Source organism: Cloeon dipterum, chromosome 2 (genome assembly GCF_949628265.1).
Source record: "Cloeon dipterum chromosome 2, ieCloDipt1.1, whole genome shotgun sequence".
In the NCBI taxonomy this organism is placed as follows: Eukaryota; Metazoa; Arthropoda; class Insecta; order Ephemeroptera; family Baetidae; genus Cloeon; species Cloeon dipterum.
The window spans coordinates 22,266,155-22,282,196 of record NC_088787.1 but is presented as its reverse complement, the minus strand read 5'-3'; the positions used below and the strand labels follow the sequence as shown (position 1 = coordinate 22,282,196).

The 16,042-nt window shown below is 38.5% G+C and overlaps 1 protein-coding gene across 3 annotated transcripts in view; it reads left to right on the top strand.

Moving 5' to 3' along the window:
• LOC135936565 (extracellular matrix organizing protein FRAS1-like) overlaps window positions 1-16,042 on the top strand; it is a 103,740-nt gene that overhangs the window by 74,251 nt on the left and 13,447 nt on the right. For all 3 annotated transcript variants that reach the window (XM_065479427.1, XM_065479425.1, XM_065479426.1), the window contains exon 3: window positions 14,578-14,609. In XM_065479427.1, the coding sequence (XP_065335499.1) occupies window positions 14,578-14,609 (32 nt within the window). The remainder of the gene's footprint in view (window positions 1-14,577; window positions 14,610-16,042) is intronic.

Genomic DNA, 16,042 nt, shown 5'->3' with positions numbered 1-16,042 from the left:
GCAGCAATTACCAGTTAAATGTCCAGGAGCAGGCCGTCATAAATCTGATCAATCAGCGCGGCAAACAAACCTACAAACACAAATAAAGTTGATAATTAATTTTCCCTCTGGCCCTTCCGCGGTTAATCCCCGCTCGTATATATTTTCGCCGACACGCAAGCCACTCGTTTAATTAACCGACTCCCCGGCCGCGGAGCACTTGCTGACTTCGCTTATATTTATTTTTCTTTAATTGCAGCAGCAAACAGCACAGCGGCTTCTACCTTTCACGTCCAGTTGAGAGAGCTAGAATAAATGAAAAAAAAACGCTCGCGTCCAACGGGTGGTCCAGGTTGATATATATCAGGGTCGTCCCTTCTGCCGCTGCTAAACACGTAAACACAGATTGTGTGAATGGTCTCGGAGGAAATTTTTCTCGGAACCGTTGTTTGCGCAGCAAAGGGCTGCGAGAGAGGTGTTGATATTAAAGGGCGTGTGCGCGCGTGGAAAATAAAAAGCAGCAAAAATAAAGCAGAGTCAGCCAGCGGTGGAAAGGTCGCTCTCTGCTCTAGCCTTTCTTCACAAAAATTTATTTTGTTTTCAGCCCGGTGAGCGTGTGTGAAAATAAATCCTGGAAAACACTTGCGAGCAATGAATAATTTATTCGAAATGGCAGCCAAGCCCTCCTTTATCGTCCTTTTTTGGGGCGAAAACACGATGCAATGAAGTGGATAGCACTCTGCCCACGAAACGAGCACATACAGAATTTCAAGTGGTGTTGGTGGAACTTTTTTGTTTAGAATTGAATAAAAACAAAGTCTTGAATATGTTTAAATTTTTGATGACGTTTAAGGAAAATGATTTTTTCATTTGAAATTTCTCAATTTCATTTGGTAAATCTTAAAATGTATCCAGCAAACAATAAAATCCGTAATTTGGTTAGTTTCATCATTAAAATTAAAATCTTAGAGCAATATACTTTTAATCAAATACTTTCAATTAAACGAAATCATGCATATTCATTTACTTACGACGAGACCTTTCGCATTAAGTGCCTCGCAGATTTCCTAAGTAAGCTTATGCAAATTAACTAGAAATGGAAAGAAGACAGACAGAGTGACAAAACAGAGCGTCGGTTGATTGTGAGATCCGGGCGTCGCTGAATATTTATGAGGCCGCTTGCATCAATAGAGCACCGCGCGCGGCTGATTGATGATCCGCGCACGCAGCGAATTCGCACACAAATTGAGCAAAAAATAAGCAGCCGTTTCTGTGTCCGTTGCAATAAAAATGCTTTTTGTGTTTCGCCGTCCACAGTTTTTGGCGCCTGGCCCTGAAATTTTACGGACTATTAATTGTTTGGCTCGCAGGGTGAATTTCATTAGATTTTGGCTGGCGGGACGCATGCTTGAATACAAACGCAAACAGCCCGAAAATGCTCGCTCGTACGAAATCCAATCTTCGAGTTCAGTTCCCCTCGAGCAGGTTTCTCTTTTTTACCTGCTGTTTCTATCTGATTCTCTGCTGTTTATTTACAGAGCTTTGCAACAATTAATGAGCTCCAGTTGAATTCGTTCTTTGAATTGTCACTGGAAGGGCTTCAGGCTATGCTTGAAGAATTATTTTAAACACGCCTGTTCTCATTCATATTTTTCCATTAAAACTGTACACTTTGAAACGGTGAAGTTTTCCTCAAAGAAATGAAAAATAAACATTTGTGGAATTTTTTTAAAATCTAGGTTACTGAAATTATGAATTTGGAAATGTTTTTAATTTGGAAATGTAGCCAAAAGTGAAAAAAATAATTAGATAATTATTTTCTGGTGCGTTCTGGTATTTGGACAGCAGTTTTACATCCCTCAATAGCTTTATCAGAAGTACTAAGTCTGCAAAACACTGCACAAGGGAGCAGACCATTTTTTTCATACCAATATGCTGAGGGAAACAGTTCAATGGGATTGGACTCGGTGGTAGCTAAGCGCAGTCAAAAATAAATCTAGTGGTTATTAGGTCTCCAAATGTTTCCACTTGCGACGCAACCCTCTGTTAAGAAATTTTCAAGCCCATCAATACCATCAATCTTTTAAGAGGCGGTACTGCATCAATAAGTTATAGCTCTTTTCCTCAACGTTAAAGTCATTTAAATATATGGCTTTGGCCAAATGATGCAAAACGATTCCCAATTTTTTGGCAAGCCAGGGAGAGGAATGTTTTAATTGGAGACCTATAGCAGGGCTCAACCGATCGAAGTTTCCTCAATTGTTTGACCCTCGCTTCATAAAGGAGTTCATAGGTTACGGTAATTGGCGAGAAATTTTCCACCATTGCGCCCGTCCTGCCCTGGAAATTGAATTCAAGCCCTCAAGGCCCGCTTTGCAGATTTCCATAGAAGAGAGCTCGCTCATTTCCATAACAGAGCGATTCGCTCTCCCGTCTGCGCATTACAAAACCCGAATTAAATAAATAAATAAATAAACGCTCAGCTCTCTGGGTCGAGAACGTACGAACCCACAGGTAGTCGCTGCTCTCGGGGCAATTTAATTTCGCCTGCTTCTCCTTATCGGGCTGCGCCATCAGCTGCTTGTTCTGCGGTTTGCAACTCGCGAATATGTACGTGTATATGCGTGCAGACGTGTACGTACACCGCGTCGGAGGGCAATTTCGCGCACGGGAGACGCATTAGGCGCAACTGACATCTCTCTTCTTATCGCTGTTTATTTGTCTGAGCCGCTTGTAAATTTGATAATGTCTCTCAGGACGCCGAGTACCCCCAACGAAGCTTTCAATTCGCTCTGCTATTTTCTATGCTGTACGGGAAATTTTTTGCCAATTATCTCGCTGACCAATCGCAGTCGATGTGCAAATCCTGTTGGGCAATTACGCCGCACTTGACTGCTGGAGATCGCTTCTCCATTTGTGTTTCGACCGGGCGGGCAGATGAGTTGGAAAATCGGCTCGTAATCAGCGATTATTTCAGCAGGAAAAGTTTTAATTGGATTTGGCAGCAGTTTGAGTTGTTCGGCAATCCTTTAATTTGTTATTAGGATCACTCTGCAAAGTTTTCTCATTATGTTTTCCAGGAAATTATTAAATAGGATGCAATGTAACTTCCTCGTCATCAATCATCGTTTTCTCTTAATGGCATCATTAGTTTTGAAACAAATGTACATACATATACTCCCATCAAAAAGATCTATAATCAGGGAAATAATTATTATTCAGGATATTTAAATTTGCTATACACGGTGTGTAGAGTAGAGCTGCTAACAATGGTGTCACCTTCCATTTTCGAGTTTCGAGCATTTCCATTCCAAATTCAATCCTGTTTTTTTTGCAATTCTAGTGAAAATATATTTCAAATCATGTACTGGTAAAAATCTGTTTTAACTGATTGTGGAACAAATAAAATACGATTGGCTCTGCACCGAAATAAGTTTCAGCACATAAAGGGTAATATTTATTCGTCTAAAATACTCAGTCACATGAACGGCTATGAAATAGGAACATATAAGTGCTCAAAATTTGTTAAAGTATAAATAGTGGTGTCACCTGTTTGTGAGTTTGAATAGTAGTATCAAGATATTTTGCGAGAAAATTGAATTTATTGTTTGAAACATCTTAATATGAAGCTATTTTTGATTAATTTTGTTGGTGAAAATTGGAAAAATGTGTTTTGTTCTCATAGAAATAGTTAATGATAGAAAGTTTTGATATTTAACATTTTTTTTTTTTTTTTGCTATTTTTATCCCTGTCCGAGGACCGGGAAGGGCGCGCACTGCACTAGCACGAATGCTGAAACCCGGGTCCCAATAGCACCGCGAACGGATAACATGGGCGCACCAGGCCGCACAGGGACCCAGCCCCCACTGAAGGGCCACTAGCCTCTGCACCGAGGACTGCATTGAAACGCTAGACATTCGTCCCGTGAAGCCAAATCACGCATGCTGGAAAGGTGCAAACCAGCAAGTAGCGAAAAATTTTCGAGACCAAAATGAAGAATTCTAAATTTGGATTGCAATTGTAAAAAGTAGGGTTATTTTTCTAGAAAAGAAAGTCTGCGCTCTTCAAAAATAGTGAGTCTTTCTTAGGAATAGTAATTAAAGGTTGTTTTGGAAAGAAGGACTTTTTTCAGAGAAGAGGAATCTTTTCAGAACAAAGGCTTTTGTCAAACAATCTAATTTTACATATTAAGTGAACAATTTTTTGGTGCATTCTACAGAACGGTGGCGTCCCAGGCCATTTTTACTGTTAAGAATGGTTGAATGAGGAGCATTTCTCTCGGTTGCAAAACTTTCTTCTGTCACCCTTGCTATAAAAATTAATCATGTCCGTTCTCTTGGTGATGCGTGCAAGCTGCTGTCATGCGTCTTAAATAAATAATAATTTGGTGCTAAAGTAATTAAGCGTGCGCCTCTGGCTTTGTGAGTCACCACCAGTCAATTGAGTAATTTTTGGCCTCGGCGCGCGACTAAACAAGAAAATAACAGCTTTCGCGTGCAGCGAATACATCAAGATCCCAAAAGCGTCTCAAAACACCGAAATATACATGAATAAGCAGGCGAGACGAGAGCGAGAGAGAGAGAGAGAGAGAGAGAGAGAGAGAGAAAAAAAATAAAAGGCCGGGTGTGGCTGTTGTGTCTTCGACTTGGATTAATTGCTTAATAACCACACAGTAATTGTTGGGGCCGCCAAGGAGCAGCCGGCGTGACAAAAAGGCAAAAAGTGCTTTACTTTTTCTATTATGCACGCAGGAACTAATTAGTTAACGAGGCAACGTAATGTTTTGGCCACGCGAGCGCACGCCGATTTATCAATTGGGCTGTGCCAGCTGAGGCTCGAGAGTACGCTCGCCCCATCAATTGTCGGACGCTATATACACGCACTCTGGATTTTTTCCTCTCGCTCCTCTTCACGGACATGAAGTGAGTAATTGATCACATTAGCCTGCTTGAAAGGAACACCACCCGGCAGCTTTCAACAACGCTACACATCAACGTTCCTCCCAACGCTACTTAAAGATTGACTTTGCAATGAAAGGGCGAGAAGTGATGAGTCAAGTCTGCTCGCTTGTTTTAATGATTGTCGTTTCTAATTGAAATCTGCTTGCTGAACGCGTCAGACGACTATGAATGAAATAAAAACAGCGTACTTAAGAGGCATATAAGATGTAATCAGCAGTACATTGATCATTCCATTTCATTCACTTTGATTTAAACTAATATACACGGTATGAAAGGGCTCCTCCTTTTTTATTGCCAATGAAATAATCATACTATGCTGTGGTTTTCACGCATGATTTTTATCACAATAACAAAAAAAGAGCAACTAACTTTCAAGCACTAAAACTCTTTGAAAGGCGCGTGTTGGCAGGTTTCAGAACACGTGTGGGTGATTCATAGCAGAGAGGTGGCCATGAATTTCGTGCAAAAGCACACGCTTGCGGATGCGATAAAATAATCAGTTTCCACAGTTTCAATTTACAAAATTACCGCATAATTTTGAAGCGTAGAGAGCAAATGCTCGAAATGCTAATTTAATTTTCGGTTCATTGATTTCGTTACAAATTGGTTTGGAATAACATTAATACATTATTAATTTAGAACATTATCAGGATCGCAGATATTCGGGACAACGTTGGCCAGAGTTTGAACATTAATTCGAAACCAATCAAAGGAATACAAACTATGATCAATGCTCGGGCAGAAAGAAGTACAATTTGTCGCCTTTGAATTGAAGCAAATTTTCGTACTTCTTGGTAACTTCACTTAGCCAAAGTTGTTTCCGTTATATTTTCCAGCTGGTCAAAAAGACAGATTCACTACTTCTTAAAGAAAATATAGAGGATGGAAGAGAGGAAACATGAGTTTCCACTTTTGTTCCAAAATCTTGAGCACATTTGCTGCCTCTGGAGGAAAAATTGTTTCAGGCATATATTGTAGTTTATGTAAAATACTTAAATTTTTGTGCGCTCAATGCGTTTCTATTTTTTAATTCGTAATTTTTTAGATAGCTAAAATTCCATCATAATTAACCATCACACTTTTCCCCGTGGTCAGCAAGTCTCCTATTGATTTAAATGTCTTAAATTCAAATCCAATATGGACAAATTAAATAGCAAGTCCTATAATTTGTCAGGCATAATCTAAACATGTCGATTTCCCATGAGCCCTGCTACAACTAGCAGACTAATTTGCATAGTGTTAGCTTCATATAACTAGATGCTGCTCGATTAATATTTATGCCTATCCTTGCACTTGGGAGGGACCGCCAGACTAGGCTCCCAAAAGTGTTGCCCTAATTGAGAAGATTTGCGCTAACAACCAGATATATTAATGTCTCAAATAAAAGATTTAATATTCTGGTTTGAATTGAATTGACTGGTTTTAATTGTCGAATTCATTAGTGTTGGCTGTTGGAAGCTTCATAACCCTTTTTTAATTTACTATAAGTGTATGATAGTTAATGGTGCGCCACCAGAAACTAAATTTTGATTATATAACAAATTTAGCGGCTAGTTGTGATATGACTCACGTGATACAAACGGAATTTTGATGTTTCAAAATTTATGATATGCATTAAGCACAAGGATTAGCAAACAGTAAGTAAAACATGCTCACCAATTTTAGTATATTGCCTTAGGCATAAATGTCCAAATGTTGACCAGTGCAAACTGTGCCAAAACTTCGGAATGTAAGTGAAGCTCTCTCGTTTCTTAAGCTGTTTCTAGTTTCCTCTCAAGGGAAACTTTCGGGTCCTGAAGCCTCTATTTATACTTGATTTCGCTTCGTGACGTTACATAACATTTTCTTATTCTGAACAGAAAGTTTGAATATCAACGTTAAGTTTAATTCCACAAATTAAAAGTGATGCTTTTTTATTCGATTTATACTTATTTAGTAAGATCTTGTGAGATATTCACTATGTAAATCATACTTATTTTATTCAATAATTTGTTACCCTCTCCATTCTATTCACTTATCCAATCAAAATTGCTATTTAAAATCCTGTCTAGCATTATTCCACTTAGCGAATCTGTCAGGGTTCGTCCAACTATTCGCCAAAGAGAGGCTTTTAACGCATGGGCGTTTCAATTTAGAATATTGAAATGAAGAGCGAACTGTCGATCAAGCAAGCGGCTTAAACTCAATCGTTTGTCGGCACTTAATCTCGATGCGAATCGACAGAAGAAGTTTCGGGACGGATCGAGCTATTAGTTTTAATTAAAGCTGGCGTGCCTCGTAACCGCGTCGTCAGACGGACGGGGAAAGGCAATAAACCACGATTCTTACGAGACCATTTCGCAGCGTTTACTAGCAAATCTCTTGCTGATCAGATATTTTGCAAATGAGTATGAGTTACGGCTGGGGCTGCGGAGAGAATGATTCGCGCTTCGACGGATTCGCAGTTTGGATATTTAGGCGAAACGACTGGCACGCTGCCCACCGAGCGGCTCAAGGAAAGCTAGACGAACGCGACTTGCATACGAGAGCAATTCGAGAATATTTAACCCGCCGCGTGCATGGCTATGGCTACACTGTCGAAGACGCTGAAAAATTATTCTGCATTATCACGCTCATAAATATTCATCGGAGCGATTCCTCTTCGTTCGGTGACTGCCTTTGTTATGGAAACCACCGAGAGAAATGACTGATTCCCGTGTTGTGTGCCGCGGAGAAATATGAAAATAATGACAGCAGCGATGAATCTAGCTCCGCGTGTCGTTTCAGATTTCTGCAATTCAATATGGAAAACTGGGTACATTCCACGGCCATAAATCCGCACCGGATTCCGGGAAATCGTTAATCTCTCACAAAAGAGCGCTCCGACCAGCAGCTCCAAATGGAAGTCGTGTAATTTCCAGATATGCAAAGCTGTATTTTATGCTGCACAAAATTACAGCAGAGCCCATTTGCCGGGGTCGTAAGCACCGCTTAATCAACGCAATGAAATTTTAAAGAGAGGAGATAAAGTGCCGACGAATCGTCGATTTTCCCTCTTCGTCTGCCCGTGAGTCTTTTTATGGGCCACGCACCTCGTGCATCAGGACAGCAGTCAAAATTAATTTACGATTGTTGGCACAGCAGCCACACTTAACGCCGGAATTCGTCGGCGTGTTTGCTTTGAATTTAAATACACGACCATTTGTCAAGTGATATCTTTGTCGACCCTTCTAATTCAGGAAGGAGAAATTGTGCCCTAAAAGGGGACGGCCTGCGTCAACTTTGAATCTCATTCATGTTTCAAATTATTTTGAATAATCGCATATAAATTGCCCTATAAACGCATGTAAAACATTTCTAGCGCTTAAAATTAAACAAATATATTGCTTATGCCAAATATGTACTTTAACTGTCAATTTACATAAATCTATTAAATTTCAAACTGCTGACTTATCGCACCACCATATTTTTATGAGTTTTAAGCGCTTCCTCCTTATTGAAAGTTTTCAGATTTTCGGGACAAACTTTGTTCTATATCTGACCACAAATACAGACTAGTTATTCGCAGAGGTCGTCAATTTTCCAATGCGCAAACATTTACCAACGATTTTTTGTGCACAAACCAGTCGCTTTTATATTTTCACTCCCGAAAATATCATATTTCATCAAACAAGATAAGAGTTTGAAAAAATTATTTAATTTAAATCAATTCATTTGATTTTAAATCAATGTCACTAGCATTGTTTTGTATTTTTTTTTTTGGTCAACCAACATTCAATATTTATGATCTACTAAAAAAATGCAAATGAGTTTCGAAAAAGTGTCCAAATAAATAGTTTTTTGTGATGCGGTGGGGTTTCCCAAAAAATGCGAGTTTTTGTGAACCCTTAATATAGACGATTAATTTCGTATTTTTTTTTAGTTTGTCATGTAATTTTATGCGTAAGTAATTTTATGTACGTTCAAATTTCTGCTTTAAAAAGTAATGCCGTGTGTGTTCAATAATGTTTTTACTCCTTCTTCCCATTTCATTTTTCAGAATATTTAAATTACTTTTACAGCAAAGTATTTTTTGTAATATTTATATGAATGAAATTTTAATTAATAAATCTGCTTAATTTATTTTTTGCTTTTAGCTGGTATTTATGAAAATTCATGTTTGCATGAGTGTGTTTTCTTTAAATTTCGTAATATCTTTCCCTTGTATCTCAGCTTTGTTAATTTGTTTAATATGCTTATAGGAAGATATCAAACAAGACCACGAAAAAGCGATTTCTATGCTCCAAAAATATTTTGAGTGGGCATAAAACAGGCAAATAAACAAATATAAATATCAATTTCCTCGTTTCGCCTATCTGGTCAAACCCATCGCCGAAATGCAAATAACCAAATAAATTCTTCTCCGTCAATATCAATCGGCTCTAATTAGAGGTGGACGCACACACACACCGCGGGAGGATTTGAGATCTGTTGGTTGCAAATTAGCGCGGACAGAAAGTGGAAATTCACGGCCGCCGAGTGTAATTTATGCTCGCGCAGTCCAGACAGGCAAGGTAGATAGAAAAAGAACACCGGCGAATTAAAATACGCTTGCACGGAGGACGAGTGGGTATTTTCTGCCAAATCTGTTCTCCTGAGAGGCCACGATACGCATCTCCGAGATATAGAAACACGCGAATTGGCGGCCGCGGAAAAGGTTTTATCTTTCTCCTCTCCACCACACAACATTGGTTAATTCCGATTCGAATATAATGAAGACGTCTCCGTCTGAAAGCCAACATCTTTCTCTTTTATATTTTTTGTTTCGCATTTCGCTCGTACACATGCTCGGGCCTTTTTTGTGGAGGCGAGACACACACACGCGCGCGCGTGTAAATACTTTAGAGCAATAAACTGGTGTAAATCGTGATGGTAATGAGAAGATTTTCGCACTTTTTTATTGCTTTCCTCAGCCAGCTCTTTACTCTGCGATTTGCATCTGATCTGCCGACGGCGCACCCTTTTCCGGCGCATTCTCAATTTCGCTCTCAAATTGAAATTTAAATCGGCAATGCTCACGCCACCTGAATTGGTAATTTACGACGGAATTAATGCAGAACGCGAGAAAACGAGTTGAGCCACTTCAATTGCAAGTAAAAAGACCGTAACTTCAGCGTCCTTATTTAAGATAGTATGAGATAAAGTGTTCTTTTATTACAAAAAAAAATGTAAAAATGCAAGCCATTTTGATTTAACGTGTTTAGTTTTAAGAAACAAATCCATTATATTGTAAAGACATTATTTAATATTAATTACTATAATTTTTATTTAATAGTTACAAATTTTAGAGGCATTTTTATGAAATAATAATTTTAAAAAAATTATTTTATTTTTAATGTTTTTTTAAGTTTTTTATATTATATTTAAAAATACTATTATATGTTTAAAAATTAAATATAAAATATAAAATTTTACAAATTACATGAGCTTTTTAAACGCATTTTTATACAATTTAGCTATTAAAAGCATCAATTCTGTGTTTATTCAAAATCGAAAGGATAAATTTAAATAATCAATAGAAAATTGCTTATCCTGGAAATTTTTCATTTATATCCAATATCATGATTAGAATTACAGACCACTTAAATTCATCGCACTATGATCACAGCAAAATAATTACGAAAAATTATTGATCTTAACCTAATATTCATATAAAACTCAAAAAATCTTAAAGATTTTGAACATGCGGAGGAAGATTTTTGTTCGTAAATGCCAAGAAAGGCAGGCGTACTTTAGGTAGCCATAGATTAAAGGCAGCTTCCTCGGCGAATTGCAAGCTGTTTTTTTCCGTATTGCTATATACAGAAATGTCCTGATGCCCTACAATACATGAGCCTCTCAAACGTTGGAATGAAAGCTCATAGTCATGAATTAGGACTGCAGCCAAAACTAGTTGAGCAGGATATTTTTGTTTACAAACATAAATTCAGAAAAATAAACGCTACACTCCAAAGAAGCTGCATTTAATTTCAACTGAAAAAAATGTGAAGGACGAGTTGTTGATTTTGTAAAATGTGAGTGAGGCTATCTGAAAACCTCTCTGGAGAAATAATGTTTTTCATCCAGACTGCAGTGTTTCTCTTTCGAGTCGAGAGAGATGGACGCAAGTGAATAAATCCCTCTATTTACGCTCGCGAATAAAAGCTAAGTGTCCAGCCCAGCCCAGCCCGGCATTAGAAGCACACGATTTGCGAGAATTTTAAATCACGGGCTAAGCCGCGCGTTGTGTGCGTCTTCGTTCCAGCGCCCCGCAGCGTTCTGTCCAAAGCAGCGAAGACATAGAAATGATAATAGAGCTGTATCTGGCTGCCGAGCTCAAAAAAATATGCTCGTCGAGAGGAAGAAATTCATTAGATTTGGCCAACGCAGCGGCTGCCAAAAATTAAAATGTGGCGCGCGCGCTTCCCCGCGGGCCATAACGAGCGCCGCCGAAAAGATACTGACAATATGCAAATGACAAGACGTGTCACACTAAATTTCACACGCGGTATTAGCCGAAATCAGCATCACCACCTCGGCGACTAATCTCTTGAAATCCTGCCGAAATAAGACACGCGAGAAAGAGAGGCGCCGCTTTTTATCAACGGCATCAAAACTCGCAGCGGGAATTCTCGCACTTTTGTCTCTCTGATCTGCGCCCAATGATATATCTTCTTCGTGTCGTCTGCTGCAGCGACAAATTTCTGCCCAGATTCCTTTCTATGAGATGCCAACGCAATTATTTACAACTTGGCGCCCATAGTAATAAATTGATCTTGATTACTCTTCAGTTTGCTCTATTTCTCTTTCCGCCAGCAAAATAATTTTTGTTCTGGAATTTTACGGTGAAACAAAGCCACAAAATCAGAAGAAAAACTGGACAAATAACGAAGCTTTACATCTTTTTTAACAAGCTCTTTCAGGGAACCTATTTCCTGGCTACAAATTTAAATAATTTATCTATAAAATTTATTTTAATAATAATAATTTCGTTTATTAAACACCTATTTGTGTACAACAGATTATATTATATAACAGATAATTGTCAGGTCAGTCATTTGGCAGGTAATTTTGCTGCCTGGGTCAGACTCATCTGGTTCTTGTCACAGCTTAAAAAGTGATAGAAATCCATGCTCTTATCACAAAGTTTACAAACACAGCCTGGAAGAGCTTCACTATGAAATTCTTTAATTTTACACAGCAGATAGTGAAAGCCGTGACAAGCATGCCGTGTTAGCGTGTGCCTGCTTGTGTAGCACACGGCCTTCCAACTCTGGTCAACCATCGCGGGCGTGTCGAAAAACCCCGGCTCAATCCGGAAAATCTTAAACCACTGGTTTTGAATAAATTTATTATAATTTGTGGTGTGAGGAAGAGCAAATCTATCAGCTAAGTCATCTACAAAGAAACTAGTGTCAGCCAGCTTGTAAGACAATCTCGATTTATTTTACCTTTTCATATAATAGGCCAAAAATTACCATCGCTTTTTTATAGCAGAAATACAACATAGAACCCTTTTGTGTTGGATATAGAGGATCAAATTAAGTTCACCTGTGTTTCCAAAATGAAATATCTGACATAGCTGTCACGCAGCTGATTCTGTCAGTTCATAAAACTAGCCGGCCGGTTTCATCCATACGTTTATTTTCTAATTACGCCTACTAATCCGCCCGCCAATTTAAATCTGCCCTGCCACGTTTTCCAGCCGAAATGCTAATGCCCAATTATCCGCGCCTAAATTCACTTTAACAGGTAGCAAATCACCTGTATGTGGCTCGGCGCTCATCAGCTCTTGTAATTTATCAACTAATGAAGTATCCGAAGGAGAGCGAAGAGTCGATTGAATCGCTTTTGCGAATAAATTATCAGCAGGTTAATTTTGCCGGGTTCGGCCTCTGTTTCACACGTTGCCTCGTCCTCAATCTAGTCTCGGGGAAGTGAAAAATATGGGCAATATATCTCTACTTGGTAATATATGTCTAAACTCAACTTTACTGTACAAACAAATTATTGGATTTTAGCAAGCGTCGTTAGCAAGAAATTGGTTGTTTTAAAGTTAAAACATGATTCAAGTTATTTATTTGACAAATGAGAAAAAATTACGTGGATTGACTCACAATATAATCATAAAAATAACAATTGTAACAGGAAGTACAAATTTTTATTTACATCATTTTGAGATACATGAAAATGCTTTTGAATTGGAAGTGCAAGTGGGTCGGTTTTGACAAAAATTAATGAAATGTTCAATTTACAACAATTTTTCCTGAGCAAAAATTGGTATATTTGTTAAGGAAATCCACTATAGAGATCACAATTTAGCCAAATTCCATCTCAGTTCCTTTTTTAGAATATGCATTTCAACTTTTCTATTTTTAATTTTTCCTGCTACAGACGTGCCTGTTTCCTCTGCTATCAAAATCTTGGCCTTCTTGTGCTTTTAAGGAATTAATGGCTCGAAAATGTTTGATCTCATTTTTAATACGCATAAAAAATAAATTTAATAAAATAAGATGATTTATATAAGGTATAATCTTCACACCAAATCTGGGTTTCGATGGCGATACTTTCCAATAAAGGCCGTTATTTATACGCAGATGGGTATGATTGAAAAGCGCGATAAATTGATTTGAGACGATATACTTTCAATTCGCCTGAACGGAGCCGTTTATCACGCCCCTGTCCATCGCTCAATTTGAGCCCGTTCATAAATGCTTGATCAATCGATCGATGTTGTGTATAATATTGATCACGGCGCCGCTTGAATACATATCGGTGTAATAATTCGACGGCCGCTTATCGGCAGCGCCAGGCGCAAACACGTAATTTTCACTTGGAAATTGGCTGCTGAATATTTTAACGAAGCAAATTCCCACCGGGCGCGTCCGCGTGTGTTTTTGTGAGTGTGTGCACCGCGAGCCAGCAAAAACACGTGGGCTTTTTGTCTTGCTCGCGCCGGAGCCCGCGGGGGCCTCTCGAAAATTTCTCTCGTCTTTTGTCGGCACCGATCGACAGCCGCTCGAGGGGGTGCTATGATAATTAGATTTAACGCCACGCTGATGCCCGCCCGTTCACCCGTCTCCGCCTAAATATATCCCTAATGATCTCCTAATACAGCCGGAATTTTATACAACTTTGCTCTCTGTCTCAACGCTGAGTGATCTGCTCCGCTTTCATAATTTATAATAATGTTGTGTTCCAGGCCCGGCGTTCGGCTGGTTCTCGATGCCAATTACGCCGCGGATATTCCTCTTTTGATTGGGTCTGAATATGCATATGCGTTGGGATCATTCCGCACCGAAATTGACGCTCGTTTGTTGCGAGCCGCGTCCAATTCCCCTCGATGACAAATTCATCTGTTGGACTATTTTTTGCGTCTGGCGTCTAACACAACATTAAATCGAACGCGCTGGGCTGCTTTCGTACGTGTCAAAAGCGAATGAAAGGGCTCGTTGATTCACATTCATATAGTTCCAGATGATCTGTTCTGGCTCCAAATAAACCATTATTAGCATCGTTAAAATAAACCCGTGCGGCAGTGTTTTCGGCCCACTATACGCGGCACGCTCATTTCATTTTTATTACACGCTCCTTGAGTGCCTTTTTAATCAGACCGGACCATTTTGACGTGTGTTTCAGGCGAGCAACCCGATGGACCCTACAGGTTGACCGTAAGTACGCACGCACTGGCTGCCATTTGATATATTATGCAGAAATTTGATATTTAATTGCGAGAGAGAGTAAGTATATAAACATCTCAGTAGGCGGACTGTTCAAGGAGCAAAAAAATGCAAATCCGCTCTGCTTCAGATTTGAGCTTATGAATAATGTCCTGTTGAATTTTTATTACAGCTCTGAATAAAAATGAGATATAAATATAATAAATATTTCTTAATGAGAAAAGTGGAATATTTTTACATCTGAATTATTTAACTTTTTGTCTTTGTCTTCAATTCCAAATACGGAGGATATGGAGTTTGTCTTGGTCAGATGTTTGACTCATAATAAAACACTTGAATAAATTAATTTGTTTTGAGTAAACTATAGTTTTTACTGCATTGTATTAGAATTAGTGTTTATTAAATTATTAATCTATTTTATCAGATGAATGAGCGAGTTAAGCTGATTTTTTTAAAGAACCTATGGTTAATTTAAAGAATCCAACAGTAGTTGGAGTGATTATCCAACAACTTCCACTTTATGCCATAATATGAATCTGTTTTATTTGTGTACATTATTTAATTACATAATTTGATGATCTGTATATAAAGGGATGTAAATTTTAGATAGATGTCATTTTGAGATAATCAAATGAGAACGAATTATGCAATTTTAAGCCATTTCAACCATCTATACAAGATATGAAACCATCTAAAATCGACTGAATTAGATGTAAATTCGCATTTGATGGCTTAAATTTCATATGAATCATGATTTTTACGCAATTAAACCTTTTGGTGGAATTACCCAGCCCAAAAATGTGTTTGGTTGGATTCAGAATCATTTTTCAAACGGAAAAGTTTGTTATATTTCAATTTTAAAAATTAATTAATTTACTATTCTTGATGCAGAATTTAAATTAATTTATATTTAATAAAGGGTCTCGGGCACAAAATCAAATATAAAACTGAAGTTTAAAAATCGTGATAATTCTGAGATATTAAACGTTATGAAACTTGCGATTCATTTTGCCGGACCACTGGAGAAGGATGCTGAAAGAAATCAACATCAAACTAGAACAGTTTCGGTTAGAACAAAGAATTTCTATAAAAGTTGCTAAATAAATAAAATACATCCAAGAGATCGAAGCAGGATCAGAGGCTAAATTGGAGCTGACGCGTTATCACAAATGGCCCATCTCTGCGACACACACGGGCAGCAGCTCCTCGTCTTGCTGCAAAAAATATGCGGTCCGCTCGGCTCTGCATTCCTTGTTTGACGAAAGCAATATTGGCCGCGGGCGTCGAGTGTTTTTGTATAATATGCGGCCCGGCAGCGAAATGTGCGCCAATTTGTATCCATAATGAGCAGTTTGGCTATTCAGAATATAAAAAGGGCCAATAGACCACCCCGATTTTTTCGTTGGTCACCGGCGCCAGCGATT